The sequence below is a fragment of the Triturus cristatus genome, chromosome 9, assembly GCF_964204655.1.
Source record: "Triturus cristatus chromosome 9, aTriCri1.1, whole genome shotgun sequence".
NCBI lineage: Eukaryota > Metazoa > Chordata > Amphibia > Caudata > Salamandridae > Triturus > Triturus cristatus.
Genome location: NC_140592.1, coordinates 527,121,688 through 527,135,693, shown reverse-complemented (window position 1 = coordinate 527,135,693; position 14,006 = coordinate 527,121,688). Strand labels below are relative to the sequence as shown.

At 43.8% G+C, this 14,006-nt stretch overlaps 1 protein-coding gene across 1 annotated transcript in view; it reads right to left on the bottom strand.

Annotated features, from left to right (window-relative positions):
- The window catches only part of LOC146798241 (sperm microtubule associated protein 1-like), a 329,761-nt gene that overhangs the window by 211,366 nt on the left and 104,389 nt on the right, over window positions 1-14,006 (bottom strand). Inside the window, exon 2 of the mRNA XM_085625521.1 lies at window positions 5,351-5,450. Coding sequence (XP_085481647.1) covers window positions 5,351-5,450 — 100 coding nt within the window. The remainder of the gene's footprint in view (window positions 1-5,350; window positions 5,451-14,006) is intronic.

Sequence of the window (14,006 nt, the reverse complement as noted above, 5' to 3'; positions counted from 1 at the left end):
TGATGGATTATGCAGCAAATGCGGAAAATGGATAATTATGCGAAAATCAGTGCAGCCAAAAACAGTCGCATAATTCCAGTTGCCTTGCTCATACCTCTGACTAGGTCCGGAAGTGCTCCTCAGTGGTTCCTTCTTTTTCTTGTCTCATTGAGTTTATAGTTTAACTTCTATGGAGGTGAAGAAGGCTAAACCTGAGGTTACCACTCCACAACACAAACTACCATACCATACAATTACTCACTTTAACACATAATCCCACTGTACATAAATCCTATACACTAAATACCACATACTTTCTATCCACATAATTTCACTGCACAACATACCACATAATTTCACTACACACAATGTACATTCACTCCACTCCACTAGTAAAAATCTTTTACATTTACAATGCCAATAGCTCTAACTCTCGCAAATGCAAAACCTATTACATTGCAAATGCTGCTTTAACTACTAGTCGCGTTTGCAGAGTGGTGGAGAAAGGGGGCTGGGCCTCCGACCAGTGCTCGGGAATTCCGCTGCGAAGGACTTACAGGAGGTACCAGGAGGGCTTCTTGGCCTCTAAAGTCCCTCAGGAGTAAAGTGGACTCCATACCCCAACCCATAGTGTGCCAGGAGGTGCATTTGCTGAGTGCTGGGGAAAGGGGGCGTGGCCTCTGAAGACCTCTTAGCAATACCACTGTGTGGGACTTACTGGAGGTAATAGGAAGGGTAGTTGGCCCCCAAGGACAACCTTAGGGGCCAACTACCCCTCCTATTTCCTCCAGTAAGTCCTATTCAGCAGCAATGGTAAGTTCTCAAAGCATACCACGCTCCCTTTGCCCACCAGTCTGCAAACACGCACCCTGGCACGCTCTTAGATGGGGATTGAAGTCCCCTTCACTGCTGGGGGTCGTTAGGGGCTTACTAGCCTACCTGACACCTCCAGAAAGCCCCAGATAGTGGGATTGCTGAGAGGGGGCACAGGCCACGCCCCCTTTCTCCACCACTAAGCAAACGCTCCTCCTGGCGTGCTCTTGGTTGGGGGATGAAGTCCCATTGCCTCCTGAGGGTCCCTGGGGGCCAACTAGCCCGCTAGGTACCTCCAATAAGCGCCACATAGCTGGATTGCAGAGAGGTGGTCCGAGGCTATGCCCCCTTTTCATTCCACTCTGCAAACGTGCCTCCTGGATACAAGAGGACCTCATCACCTCACCAGCAAGAGGCAAGAGGTGTGTTTGCAGAGTGGTGTAAAAAGGGCCCCCACGGTCCCTGCCGGCTCCCCGCGTCCTGCGGGAACCGGCATTGCTTTTGAGCAAGGGGAGCTGCTGACATGCAGCACCCCTTGCTCAAAAGCAATACTGCTTTGCTTTGTGCAACAAAGCAAACCAGGGTTTGCTATGACAGGGCGGGAAGCATGCTCCTGCCCTGCCATAGGACACAGCAATGTCCCGGGGTGGGCACACCGGGACATTGCAGGAGCTGGCCCTGGGTGGTGGCAGTCCCTATGGCCATCAAGGGCTCCAGGAGGGAGGCTGCATGGCCCCCCTCCCTACATTTTCAAAGCCCCGGGGACATGGTGGTCCCTGGGGGTCCAGAACGGACCCCTGCATTCAAATAATTAGTGCCCCGGGGAGGTGATGGTCCCCGGGGCAGTGTGGGGGGGCAGGGCCCCCCCACACTTAAATTTGTTTGATTAAGCCCCAGGGAGGTGGCAGTTCCCGGGGCATGGGGGGGCATATAATTAAACAGTGCCCTGGGAAGGTGGTGGTCCACGGAGCAGTGTGGGGGGCAGGAGCCCCCAATACATTTATAAAACAAATCCCTGGGGGAGGTGGCGGCCCCCGGGGCTGCATGGGGGCCGCGTGCCCTGCCTATAATTAAAGAAAGCCACGGGGAGGTGGTGGTCCCTGGGGCCCCCGCTAATCTACTAGGCATAGCCCCGGGACCTGGCCCATCCGGGGGCTTACAGATAATGAAACGCGGGAGCCCACGCTTTGTTTTTAAAATGATTTCTCTGCAGGATTTGCGTACCCAGCACGAATTCTGCCGATTTTAAAAAAGAAATTCTGTTATGGGACCTTAGCAGGGCTAGGGGGTCAGGGTGTTTTATCTTTTTTCCACTGTTTTCTTGTGACTCGGTTACCGAGTCACAAGATGGCTGCCAACACTTCCTGGTTTGGAGTGCTGACAGCCAATCAGATCTCATGATGAGATGAGTGGTTAGTCCCCGCCCAGATATCTAGATTTTTTTATTTTTGAATTTCTTAGAAACTACTGAACGGATTTACACCATTTAAAAAAAAAGCACACTTTCTAGACCAAGACCTACCTTTCTGCCAAATTTGGTGCAATTCCGTTCAGCGGTTCAGGCTGTAACCTGTTTCAAAATTCCTATGGAAATTAACATGGGGAAAATGCGTTTTGGGACCTCCCTTTTTTCTCGGCCCCAGCTTGACGAATCACCCCGAAACTTTTAAGTCAGGAGCTGACCGGTCCGCCCTATTCGTTTGAAAATTTCACGAAGGTTTGTCAAACGGCGCCAAAGATATTGTATATATTGGATATTTATAGAAAACCAGAGAAATTCAGCAGTTGTAGTTAGCTGAGCTAAATATAACTCGCGCCCCCACAAATGCACTGCTTATGATGTCACACATTACATCACTCATGCCATGGTCAGTGACATCACTGATGACATCTCAAATGACATTGTTGATGATATCACTGGTGACCTCATCCACAGAATCTGATGCACCCACTCACACCCCAATATAACCTTTTATACACCCACTCCAACATCCACACTAGCATTCTCAAAGCCACTGACACACCCATACCAGTACCCACACACCCACTCACTGATTCATAGGTCTACACATACATCCAGTCAGTTACCCATACAGCCACTCATACTTAAACTCACTCACTAATACAGCAATTGATATAGCCACTCATACACCCATACAGCCACTCACACATTGTCAGTCACTTATAAAGCTACTCACACACCTACTCACTCCCCTATAGAGCCAATCACACAGCCATTTACTCACCTATACAGTGATACACACACCCACTAACGTATTCCTATAGATACTAACGCATACTCACTCACCCATACAGTCACTCACACAAGCACACACTCACACATACAGTCACTATCATGATCCCTCACTCACAGATAGAATGATTCATATACTCCAACACTCACCTATACTGCCTTTCAAATATCCAGTTACTCACCCATATACCACTGATACATACATTCACTCACGGACACAGCCATACAGACATCCAGTCACCTATACAGCTCTTCAATTATGTACTCACTAACCCATACAGCCATGGACTCACCCACTCCTTCATCCATGTAGGCAGTCACACACCCTCTCACCCAGCCACACACACAGACACTCATACAGGGACTCAGACAACCAATCAATCACCAATTCAGCCACTCACGTACCAACCAACCCATACAACCACTTAGACACCAACTGACAGACTGATTCAGACATTCACACAACCTAGACACTCACCCATACATTCACTGAGACACCTAATCACTCACTTATATAGTCAGTCACACACCCACTGAATCATCCATACAGGCACTTATACACCCACTGTTTCACCAATGCACCTTGGTATATATATTTAACACTCAAACCTTTAACTATAACGTCTCTGTAACCTTTGTTTTTTCAGTGACTTTCTAAGGTTTTTTAAATGCTAATTCCTAACAATAATGTCCCTGTAACCTTTGCTTTTTTCAGTGAATTTCGATGGTTTTTAAAGCAGTAGTCACGTTTGCAGAATGGTGGAGAAAGAGGGCTGGGGCTCCGACTAGCTCTCAGGAATCCCAGGAGTAACAGGAGGGCTTCTTGGCCCCCAAGGTCCCTCAAGAATAAGGTGGACTTCATCCCCCGACCAGTAGTGCAACACAAGGAGAGTTTGCAAAGTGGTGGAGAAGGGGGATGTGGCCTCCGCAGACCTTTTAGCAACCCTGCTATGTGGGACTAATTGGAGATAACAGGAGGGTTAGTTGGCCCCAAGGACATCCTTGGAGGCCAACTACCCTTCCTGTTACCTCCAGTAAGTCACATAGAGCATGCCTGCTGAGAATTGATAGCAGGCCGCGCCCCCTTTCTCGACCACTCTGCAAACGCGCCACCTTGCACACTACTAGTAGGGGGATGAAGTACCCTTGGCTATTATGGGTCCTTTGGGGCCAACTACCCCTCCTGTTACCTCTAGAAAGTCCCACACAGTGGTTTTGCTGAGAGGTTTTCGGTGACCACACCCTCTTTCTCCTACACTCTATAAATGCACCTCCTGGTGTACTACTAGTTGGGAGATCAAGTCCCTTGGCTCTTGAGGGTCAAATAGACCTCCTGTTATCTCCAGTAAGGCCCGCACAGCTGGATTGCTGAGTGGTGGTCAGCGGCTAGGCCCCTTATCCCTCACTCTGCAACCATGCCTCCTGGCGCACTGCTGCTTGGGGGAAGAAGTCCACTTTACTCCTCAGGTGGCAAGGGGACGTCATGTCCCCGCCAGCAGTGGGCTACAGGGAATTTTATTGAAGAAAGAAGATATAAAGGAAATTTGGATGAAAAATTGAAAAGGAGTCTGTGCCCTATAAAATAATTTTTGCTGTAACGTGATGTTTGCATAATAAATTGAATGTATGGTGGGCGCTGATCATTTTTTAAAATTTCCTTTGTGGAACTTTGTTGCTATATGGGAGATTAGGAGGCTGGCTTCCCAGATCAAAGCACCACTGGAGTGTCAATACTTTGAGAATAAGCGATAGGTGCGCTTTGATATACATATCTCTTTCATGCACTTCCTTGACATAAAATGGAACTAGACTGCTAGAAAGAGAGATTTCAGTACTAGACAGGCAGGCAGGTGAGAGAAAAAATATAAAGAAAAAAACTGACACCCACTGAAATTTAAAAAAATTTAAAACATCAGCAAACGCTCACCAGAATTCATACCAAATAGAAATTGAAAACAGGAAAGCCTATTTTTGATGAACAGAGGCAAAGACACAAGCCTTCTGTGATCTATGTTCAGGTCGAAGCATAAGATTTATTATATTTCTTTGGTTACCAGTGCATTAAAAACTGAATATGGGAACAGGGGAAAAAATAATATTTACCTTCAAACTTTGAAGATCTTGTTGCAATGTACAGTATCACAAAAAAGAATATGGGAAACGGGTTGAGACTTTCAATGAACTAAGTCAAAGCAAAGACAAAATTGATCAAACTATGTTTTGTGTTCTTGTCTCATTTTTGGGTGCCTACTGAGTTTCCTTCTGCCAATCACCAAAGGCTCCCTTGCTCGCAATGCTTCCTACCTGCTCCTATCCAGTTTCTCCTGTTCAGGTACTTCTGACTTGGTCCAAACATGTGGAAGTAGTCCACCAACCAGCCACCAATAGATGTGCCACCACGGTTCTGTGCAAAGGAAAGGCAAGAATTAGGGAACCCAGGTAATTATTTATCTCTATTAGTCTTGGTAAGGACGGTAGAAGCAGCTCCTATCTTCAACTTTCAGAGCTACCATTCTGGTCTGAATATTTGTGGTTAAGTTGTAGGCTGCATAACTAAGACAGGCTTGTGTAAAAATCAAGGATTTCAGAAGGCTTCTTAACAGAGCTAGAGAGGCAGTAAACCATAAACGAAGGAACAGATTGTTCCATTGTACTAGTCTTTAATGAATACATACTCTGTCCGAGCTTGCGTTTTCTCCTTTCAGCTTTTGACCTGTGTACAATTTTCTTGCGATTCTGTGGGTAAGCACTTTTTTACCATTTCATTGTCATTATGTCATTGTTTGTACATTTAACTTATAGACATTTTCCTTACCCTATATTAGGCTGGGTGTGAAATTCTGCTCTGCTCGTGGAGTTTGTGGAGTTTTTCCCACTGTGTATAGTGTTCAGTGGACCCAAAAACTCTGCAGAGCTTACTTTTTTCTTCGCTCGCACTCCCCAATGTTAAGTTGGAAAGCGCGAGTGAGGAAAATCTTCCACCAGACCAACTCTGAGTGAGATTTCTCAACTTGGACAGTCGCAGATAGTGCTATCGCTCGAGTTGACAAACCTTCTGTTTGTGTTGAGCAAGCTGCTGATCAAGTAGAACATCTGCTCGTGCAGCAGAAAGAAGCAGGGCTCTCTTTGGCTGCATTTGGTGGCGTTTGCTCTGATTTTACAGCGCAGGACAAACACTTGGCACTAAATATCAGTGCAAATGGCATAATGCAACGCACTCTGCCGCTTGTGGATCTCCGCAGACCACGGTGGAGTGTTTTGGTCACTTAGCTAAGTTCCGCATAGCGGAACTCTGAACTCTGCTCAGCTCTACCCTATATATGATTTGGTGCCATTATTGCACAAAAAGAAGTTGTATAAAAACCCATACATGAGAGGGAACCCTAAAATATGGAAAACGTTTCTTGCTTACCTGTGAAATACGGATTTCATCATCATAATGATATCCTCCAAAATCACTCTACAACACTTTAACTTTGTCAGGGCTACTAGTATTATGCAGCATAGAGGCCCAAATTATGTGACAATGTGATCTGAATTATGTGACAAAAAATGAAAATGATCCAGCACATTCTGTAGCAGTATTATTTTCATCCATTTGGGTTAGAAACAACTATTTTGGTGAAATCTGATTTTTTTTCACATTATGTTGCAAATTATGCAGGAAATGCAGTAAATAGCCTTGATTGGGCCAGGAAGCAAATCCCTTGCTCCACAATTGAGGGAATGATCTGTCAAGCAAGGTCCAAAAAAATACAGGGTGTCCCAAAACCGTATTTCCCCATGCATTTTCCATAGACTTCTTTATGCAGCACTACCGCAGAAACTGTTGAACCGAATTACACCAAATCTGCACTAAATCTTAGTCTCTTGAACCCAACTAAAAACATAGAGCATTCTGATTGACCTAAGTGGCTTTTTTCCATTGGGCCAACACTCCTGAAGGAGCAAGACTACTACGGGAGCAAGCTCTCTGATTGGCTTGCTGCAACATGTGAGAAAATGTTGCAGGCAGCCATTACAGGATTTGTCGGCACATGCAACAATGTAGGCAATTGCGATTTTTAAGGAATTGCAATTATGGAATCGCAATTGCCTACGCATTTAGGTTTCGCTAAAATATTAGTGATTCCTACATAGTACATAATTGCTAATAGCAAATTGCGAATCGCAATTAAGGAATAGCTTCCCATTCATTCCTATGGGCCTAGAGGCCCATAGGAATGAATGGGAATTTCTTGCTCAATTTGCAAGCACCAAATAGGTACTTGCAAATTGCGCATGCAATTTCAAGGGTGCAAGGGGGCCAAAAGGCCACCCTGATACATCCCAAAAATTGACATGTGTGCACATGTGGCGCACACACATGCCCTAAGGGGCATTTGGCACCAACTTTTGTTGAATGGACAACTAGTGCAGTTGTTCTCGAGTAATTAGACTAATAGAACTAAATTTGGGTAGTTTTAATAATAGCCGGGCAGCCGCATTCTGCAAAGTCTGGAGTTTATAAATCACACTTTTTTTGTTCCAAGGTAGAGTGAGTTACAGTAATCAATTTTTGACAGGATCAGCGCCGTAACAACCATTTTCCTCAGGGACATAGGGATGAAAGGAGAATTTTCCTAAGAATTTTCAATGTATAAAAACAAGATGAGGTAATACTATTGACCTGGTCTGATAAGGAGAGATGGTCATCAATCAGGACTCCAAGGTTTTTTACCTTCTTTATGGGCTGGGGGCATGGCCCTGCTGTCGCGGGCCACCAGTTGGAGTTCCAAAGTGAGATGTCCCTTCCAAACATGACCACTTCCGTCTTCCCGGTATTCAATTTTAAACAATTGTTCTGCATCCAGCTAATAATCTGACTCATGCAGAGTTTAAAACGTTCTGCCACAGTCTCTGGATTGGCGGTTAGTGAGACAACAATTTGCGTGTCATCCGCGTAACAAATGACCTTAAAACCAAAGGAACGAATACGTTTAGCCAGTGGGGTAACATATATATTAAATAGGGTAGGCGAAAGTGCTGATCCCTGAGGAACCCCACATGGCATAACAAAAAGGGGAGATTTGTGCTCATCTAATATCACAGCTTGTTGTCTGTTAGTCAAATAAGAACGAAGAATATCTGTAGCTTTATCAATAATCCCTATTTCCGCCAACCGCTGAAGAAGTATGCGGTGGTCCACCGTATCAAACGCGGCGGATAAATCCAGCATTACCAGAATGGCCTTTCCACCCTGGTCTAGTTGCGCACGTAGACTTTCAATAGCTGCAATCAATGCAGATTCAGTGCTATGCCGTGGTCTAAAACCATGCTGTGCTGCATCCAGTTTGTTATTGGATTCTATAAAGGACCGCAGTTCCTCATTTAGTACTTTTTCAAGAACTTTTGACGGAAATTGTAAACAAGTAATAGGACGGTAGTTAGCAACTTCGGAGGGATCTAGAGTCGGTTTTTTCAAAATAGGTTTTATCAGGGAATTTTTCCACTCAACCGGAAATTGTCCTAGGTTAAGAATGTTATTCAGTAGGGGTGTCAGATTTTTGGCAATGGTATGGGGAACCATATGAAGGACCGTAACTGGACATGGATCCAAGGGAGAGCCTGATTTAATTGCCAGGATAGTTTTTTAAACTCTATCCTGTGTGAGGGGACAAAACTCTTGTAAAGAAACTTGTATGTCAGGTTCGTCCATCTTAAAAACATCTTGTCTAGTAGCATTTTTAATCAACATTGAACATTGGTCCATTTTGGATGACATGATGATTATTGATCGTCCTGAAAGCGATCACAATCCTTTGCTTCTTAGTATCAACCTTACTGTAATGTCGGTTGGTAATGAACCAACAGTGGTGGCCACCGCTGATGCCCTACTAACAAATGATCTACGTAGAGTTCGATGGGCAAGAGTGTTTGATGATAAGGAAGCTCTAGAAAACATAAGATCAGAGGTTGCACGGTCATTGGCCATATTGCGATCTTTTAATACCCAGGTGGAAATCAATGATAGCATCTCTAACATTCATGAAGACTTATTTCTAAGTTTGAAATCCCATTTCTCTAACCCCACTAGACCCCAGAAAATAATGAGCCAGAGTAGAGAGAAATCATGGTACAATAAGTCGTGCCGTGAATCTTATAAACTCCTGTCCCTGGCAATTAGGTCCAAACAAATGCCAAACATCAAGATGGCCAGGCAAAATTATAGAAAAGCTTTGCACTGTGCCAAAAAAGAATGGGACGAGCAGCATTGGAAAGATCTGCTCGATGCTAGCAGATTGAAAAACCAGGCCAAGTTTTGGCATATTGTTCAATGGGGTAAGGGTATTCAAACACAATCCCCCGCAAACTATGTTTCCCCAGAAGACTGGGTTAATCATTTTGGTGCTCAGTTTTCTGTATTAGGGGCTGGGACTGATCACTCGCTGCCAGACTTATTATTGGAGTTTAACCCTTGTTCTCCAACAAATAAACAATTTATACCGTTTGATAATAAGGAGGCAGAGGATGCCCTTAACAAGGCCCCCAGTGGTAGGGCATCGGGCATGGATTGTGTTCCGGTGGATCTCTATAAAAATGATATTGTCAATTGGGTGCCATATATAGTATTTATTGCAAATCCAATGGCTACTGGGGCACACATTCCAGATTCATGGCGGGGAGCTGAGATCTTGCCAATTTACAAGAAGGGAGACCGCTCCAATCCAGGTAATTACCGCCCGATCAGCTTGATCGATTGCATACAAAAAATAGTTGCAAGGATGGTTCTCGTAAGAATACTGAGTTGGATGGAGCAAGAGGATATCCTGTCCCCACTACAGGCTGGGTTTCAACCATGCGTAGGCACCATCGAGCAAGTTTTTAGGTTATTATTGATATATTGGCGTGTGGTGAGTTTGGGTGGTGGTACCATCTATGCCACCTTTATTGACCTCAAGTCTGCGTTCCATTTGGTGCCTAGGAGGAAGCTATGGAGGGCATTGAGCGAAATGGGGATGCCTTCGGATTTATTGGCCCTAGTTATTAAGCTACATGAGGGAAATTTTGCATGTGTTCGCTGGGGTTTACAAGGGCAGGTCACAAACAAATTGACTGTGTCACGTGGGGTTAGACAGGGATGTGTCTTAGCGCCAACACTTTTTTTGTTGTTTATTAACAGGGTTATGGAGTATTTTTCTACCTTTCCAACGGATGCTCCATCCCTGGATGGCACCAAAGTGCCGTTACTTATGTTTGCGGACGACACTCTCTTATTATCCAAAACCCAGATAGGTTTACAACGGGCACTGGATAAATTTGAAGAGTTTTGTTTCGACAATGATCTACAGGTTAATGTTAACAAAACCAAATTTATGATCCTTACTAAGAAAAAGCAAGTGGATGGTTTTGTAACCATGAACAGTATCAAGTTAGCCCAGACTAATGTGATGACCTATTTAGGAATCACATTAGAGTCCAAAATAAAATGGAAACCCCAGATTGATGTTTTTTCTCTCAAGTTTGCCCAGCTGACAGGGTGCTTAATTAAAGAACAGCGTTCGTCCCTGACCAAAAGGATAGGTCCTGCCCTTAAAATTTACAATTCAAGGATTAGCTCTGCAATCCTGTATGGAGCAGAACTATGGGGCTTCCCTGATCTATCCATGTTGGTTAAGGTCCAAAACAAATTTTTTAGGAATCTGATAGGTCTCCCCGGTTCTACCCCACTAAAACCTCTTTTAATGGATCTGGGATGTTATTCCATTGAGGATGTGGCACGTTATAGGCCGTTGGCCTTTTGGCGGCGGATATGGATTACCCCAGAACTTGATTCATTTGCCAGGGCAATCCTGGATGTTAGATCAATTGCAGGTTCAGGTAACATCCCATGGTTTAAGGAAGTTAGAACGTTCCTGGTGGATATGGGGATGAGTAACTTGTGGTCTGACCCCGCTAATAGCCAATTTCCCACAAAAAAGGTTTTTAAAGAAACATATTGGGCATTAGTGTGTCACAAATATATAACTAAGATTGAGGCCACCTCCCTGACTGGCTTATTTTATGAACACAAGATCGTCCCCTTTATGGAGGATTACTGGGATATTATTACTAGGTCTTGTGATCATAAATTATATCACCAATTCAGGGTTGGAAGCCTTCCAATTAAATCCTTTACCAAATCTTGGAACGGCATGCAGGATGATGTCTACAAATGGTGTACGGGCCAAAAAGAATCTATTGCCCATATATTTTTTGTATGTCCAGCCTATATTGCCCCACGTAACAAGTGGCTGGTACCTATCTGCCGGGGGGAACAACCTTTACAACGCAACTTTTACAACGCACTGCCATTACAACGAAACTGTTACAACGCAAATGCATTGACAACGCATGCCATTACAACGCAAGTCTTTACATCGAGTTGCACTAGATGGCGTGCTAATATTAAAAATAGTGTAGTTTACTATCCAAACACCTTCCCTACTGTTACGTGGACTGGAGTTAGAATAGTAAATTACACTTTTTTAATGTTAGCACGCCATCTAGTGCAAGTCGATGTAAAGACTTGCGTTGTAAAGACTTGCGTTGTCACTGCATTTGCGTTGTAAAAATTTCGTTGTAACAGCATGCGTTGTAAAAGCATGCGTTGTAACATCATACATCCATCTGCCGGAATCTAGGCACACGAGTCTGTTCTGAAGCATTGAGAATTCTGACAACTAATACTCAAGAACCTCTGGTTATAGCGGTTGCTAAATTTCTTGGCTGGATGTGGATCATTAGGGCTGGGAACATTCCAACAACAATAACTTAGTCTGGGGTCTTCCGGATTGCTGCTAATAGAGATGTTTTCCTGTTTTATTATTGATATTTGATGTCATCGAAATTGACAATAATTGTGTGGTTTTATTACTGAGAATTATTTTTTATAATTCTTACTTTTATCTGTTTTTTAAACAACTTGGATTTTATTGTCTGGTAATATGTTCTTTGATCAATACTGGTTTATATTGTATGGAATTTTTAATTATGCCCGATTGTCATTTTACTTGTTTTTTGTTATTGTCATGTCTTTTATGATGAAATATCGAAATAAAGACTAATGAATGAATGAATGAATGAAAAAATTATTGTCTAGTAGCATTAGTGGCAGTAGAAAATTCATTGTAAACTTTAACCACCTTGTCATGAAAAAATTTAGCAAGTTTGTCACAGAACTGTTTTGTTGTGTTAACTGATTTTACATTACCAAAGGTGGCTAATTTAGTGACTGTCTTAAATAATTCTCGGGGGAGTATTTTTAGAGGCCATAATTTTCTCAGTAAAATACATAGATTTTGCCTCATTTATGGTTTCTTTATATACTGCTAACGCCTCTCTGTAATGTTTTTTTCCGGACTCTGAGTATTCCTTTCTCCAGAGACGTTCTTCAGCTCTACAGATTTTCTTTAGGTTTTTTAACTTAGAGTTATACCAAGCGGCTGAGGTTCGTCTGCTGTTTGTTCGTGTACAGGTTTCCGGGGCTAGCCTTGAAACTGACGGTTCAATCCAGCGGTAAAAATGTGCTGCTGCTCGATCAGGATCAGTATCAGGATCAGTGTCCATTAAAGGGCTCTGTGGCTGCAGTGCAGCTTCAAGATCAGGACTGCATATTTGTTTCCAGGGGCGTACAACCCCTGTTCTGTCTATACCTAGGGTTCTATTTTGGAATCCGTTGGTATGAACTTCAAAAAAGACGGCACTATGATCGGTCCAAGGCAGAGGTAGTGTTTTAACAAACTTTGTCTGTGGATGGTTGGAAAAAATTCCGTTCAAGGTATGATTGGCCGTATGTGTATGACTAGTGACAATTTGCTTCAGTCCTAAACTAAGAAACCGATCTAATAACTCCTTAGTATCGGCATTATCTGCGGATTCTAGATGAAAATTGAAATCACCCAGCACGGAGAAATTAGAGTGTACCATGCAGGATTCCATAACAGTCACAATGACTTCGATAAAAGTGTTCCTGGGCCCAGGTGGTCTATAAACTAGGAGTCCATTAAAAACATCAGTATTGGTAACCTTGAAACTAAACAGGATGGCCTCCTCTTTAAACTGGGGAATATCTGTGAAAGTTGCTTTAATGTGTGAGCGATAAGCAATAGCCACCCCTCCCCCCCTTTGACCTATCCTGTCAATTCTAAATAGGTCATAGCCCAGAGGTATGGCCACATTTAGGTCCGGGTCAGAGGCACTGTGAGTCCATGTCTCAGTGAGAAATAGTATATCAGGCATATGTAATTCAAGAAAGTCAGCAAGTTCGTACCTATGCTTGGGAAGGGATCTAGTGTTCAGTAGGACGCCCGTTAAGGCACGCTTTTTATAGAAACGTGTGTCAGACTGAATAAGATCGATATTGTTTGAATGGTGGAAAGCATAAGGCCCATTTCCCAAGACAAAGCTACACGTAGGACAGTGAAAGTCCTGAGAAACATTTCTCGGGTGGATAGGGTGACATTTGTTACCCTTACCTTTGTGCTGAAGGTTCATCAAGGCTGATTTATCATATATGATTGCATGATTTGGGCCAGGGGGAATGGCGCAAGGCGCAATCCGGCCGTGGACGGGCGCAGACGGGCTTGCCTTTGGTGCGCCTTTGGATGGAGTAGCATGGATGGAGTCACTCAACTACTATAGTGCTAACCTCGCAAAATGGCGGCCCGCCCAAAGATTGCGGGACCATCACAGAAACAGGCAAAGGCTCTCAGAAACGAGCCCCAGGTAAAGTGCAAACTTCGCAATTCATTCACAGCTTTCCACACGATTTAAAAGCAGAATTAAAAATAATTCCTAAACAAACAAAGTATTGTACATCAGGGTTAAGTATTTTCCGTTTTTAAAATAGATTGAAAACTAGCGAGTAAACAATGCCCCCCGAGCTGTTCAAATTCCCAGATTAGAAACTTTTGGCAGCGCTGCGCGGTCGCGAGAGCAT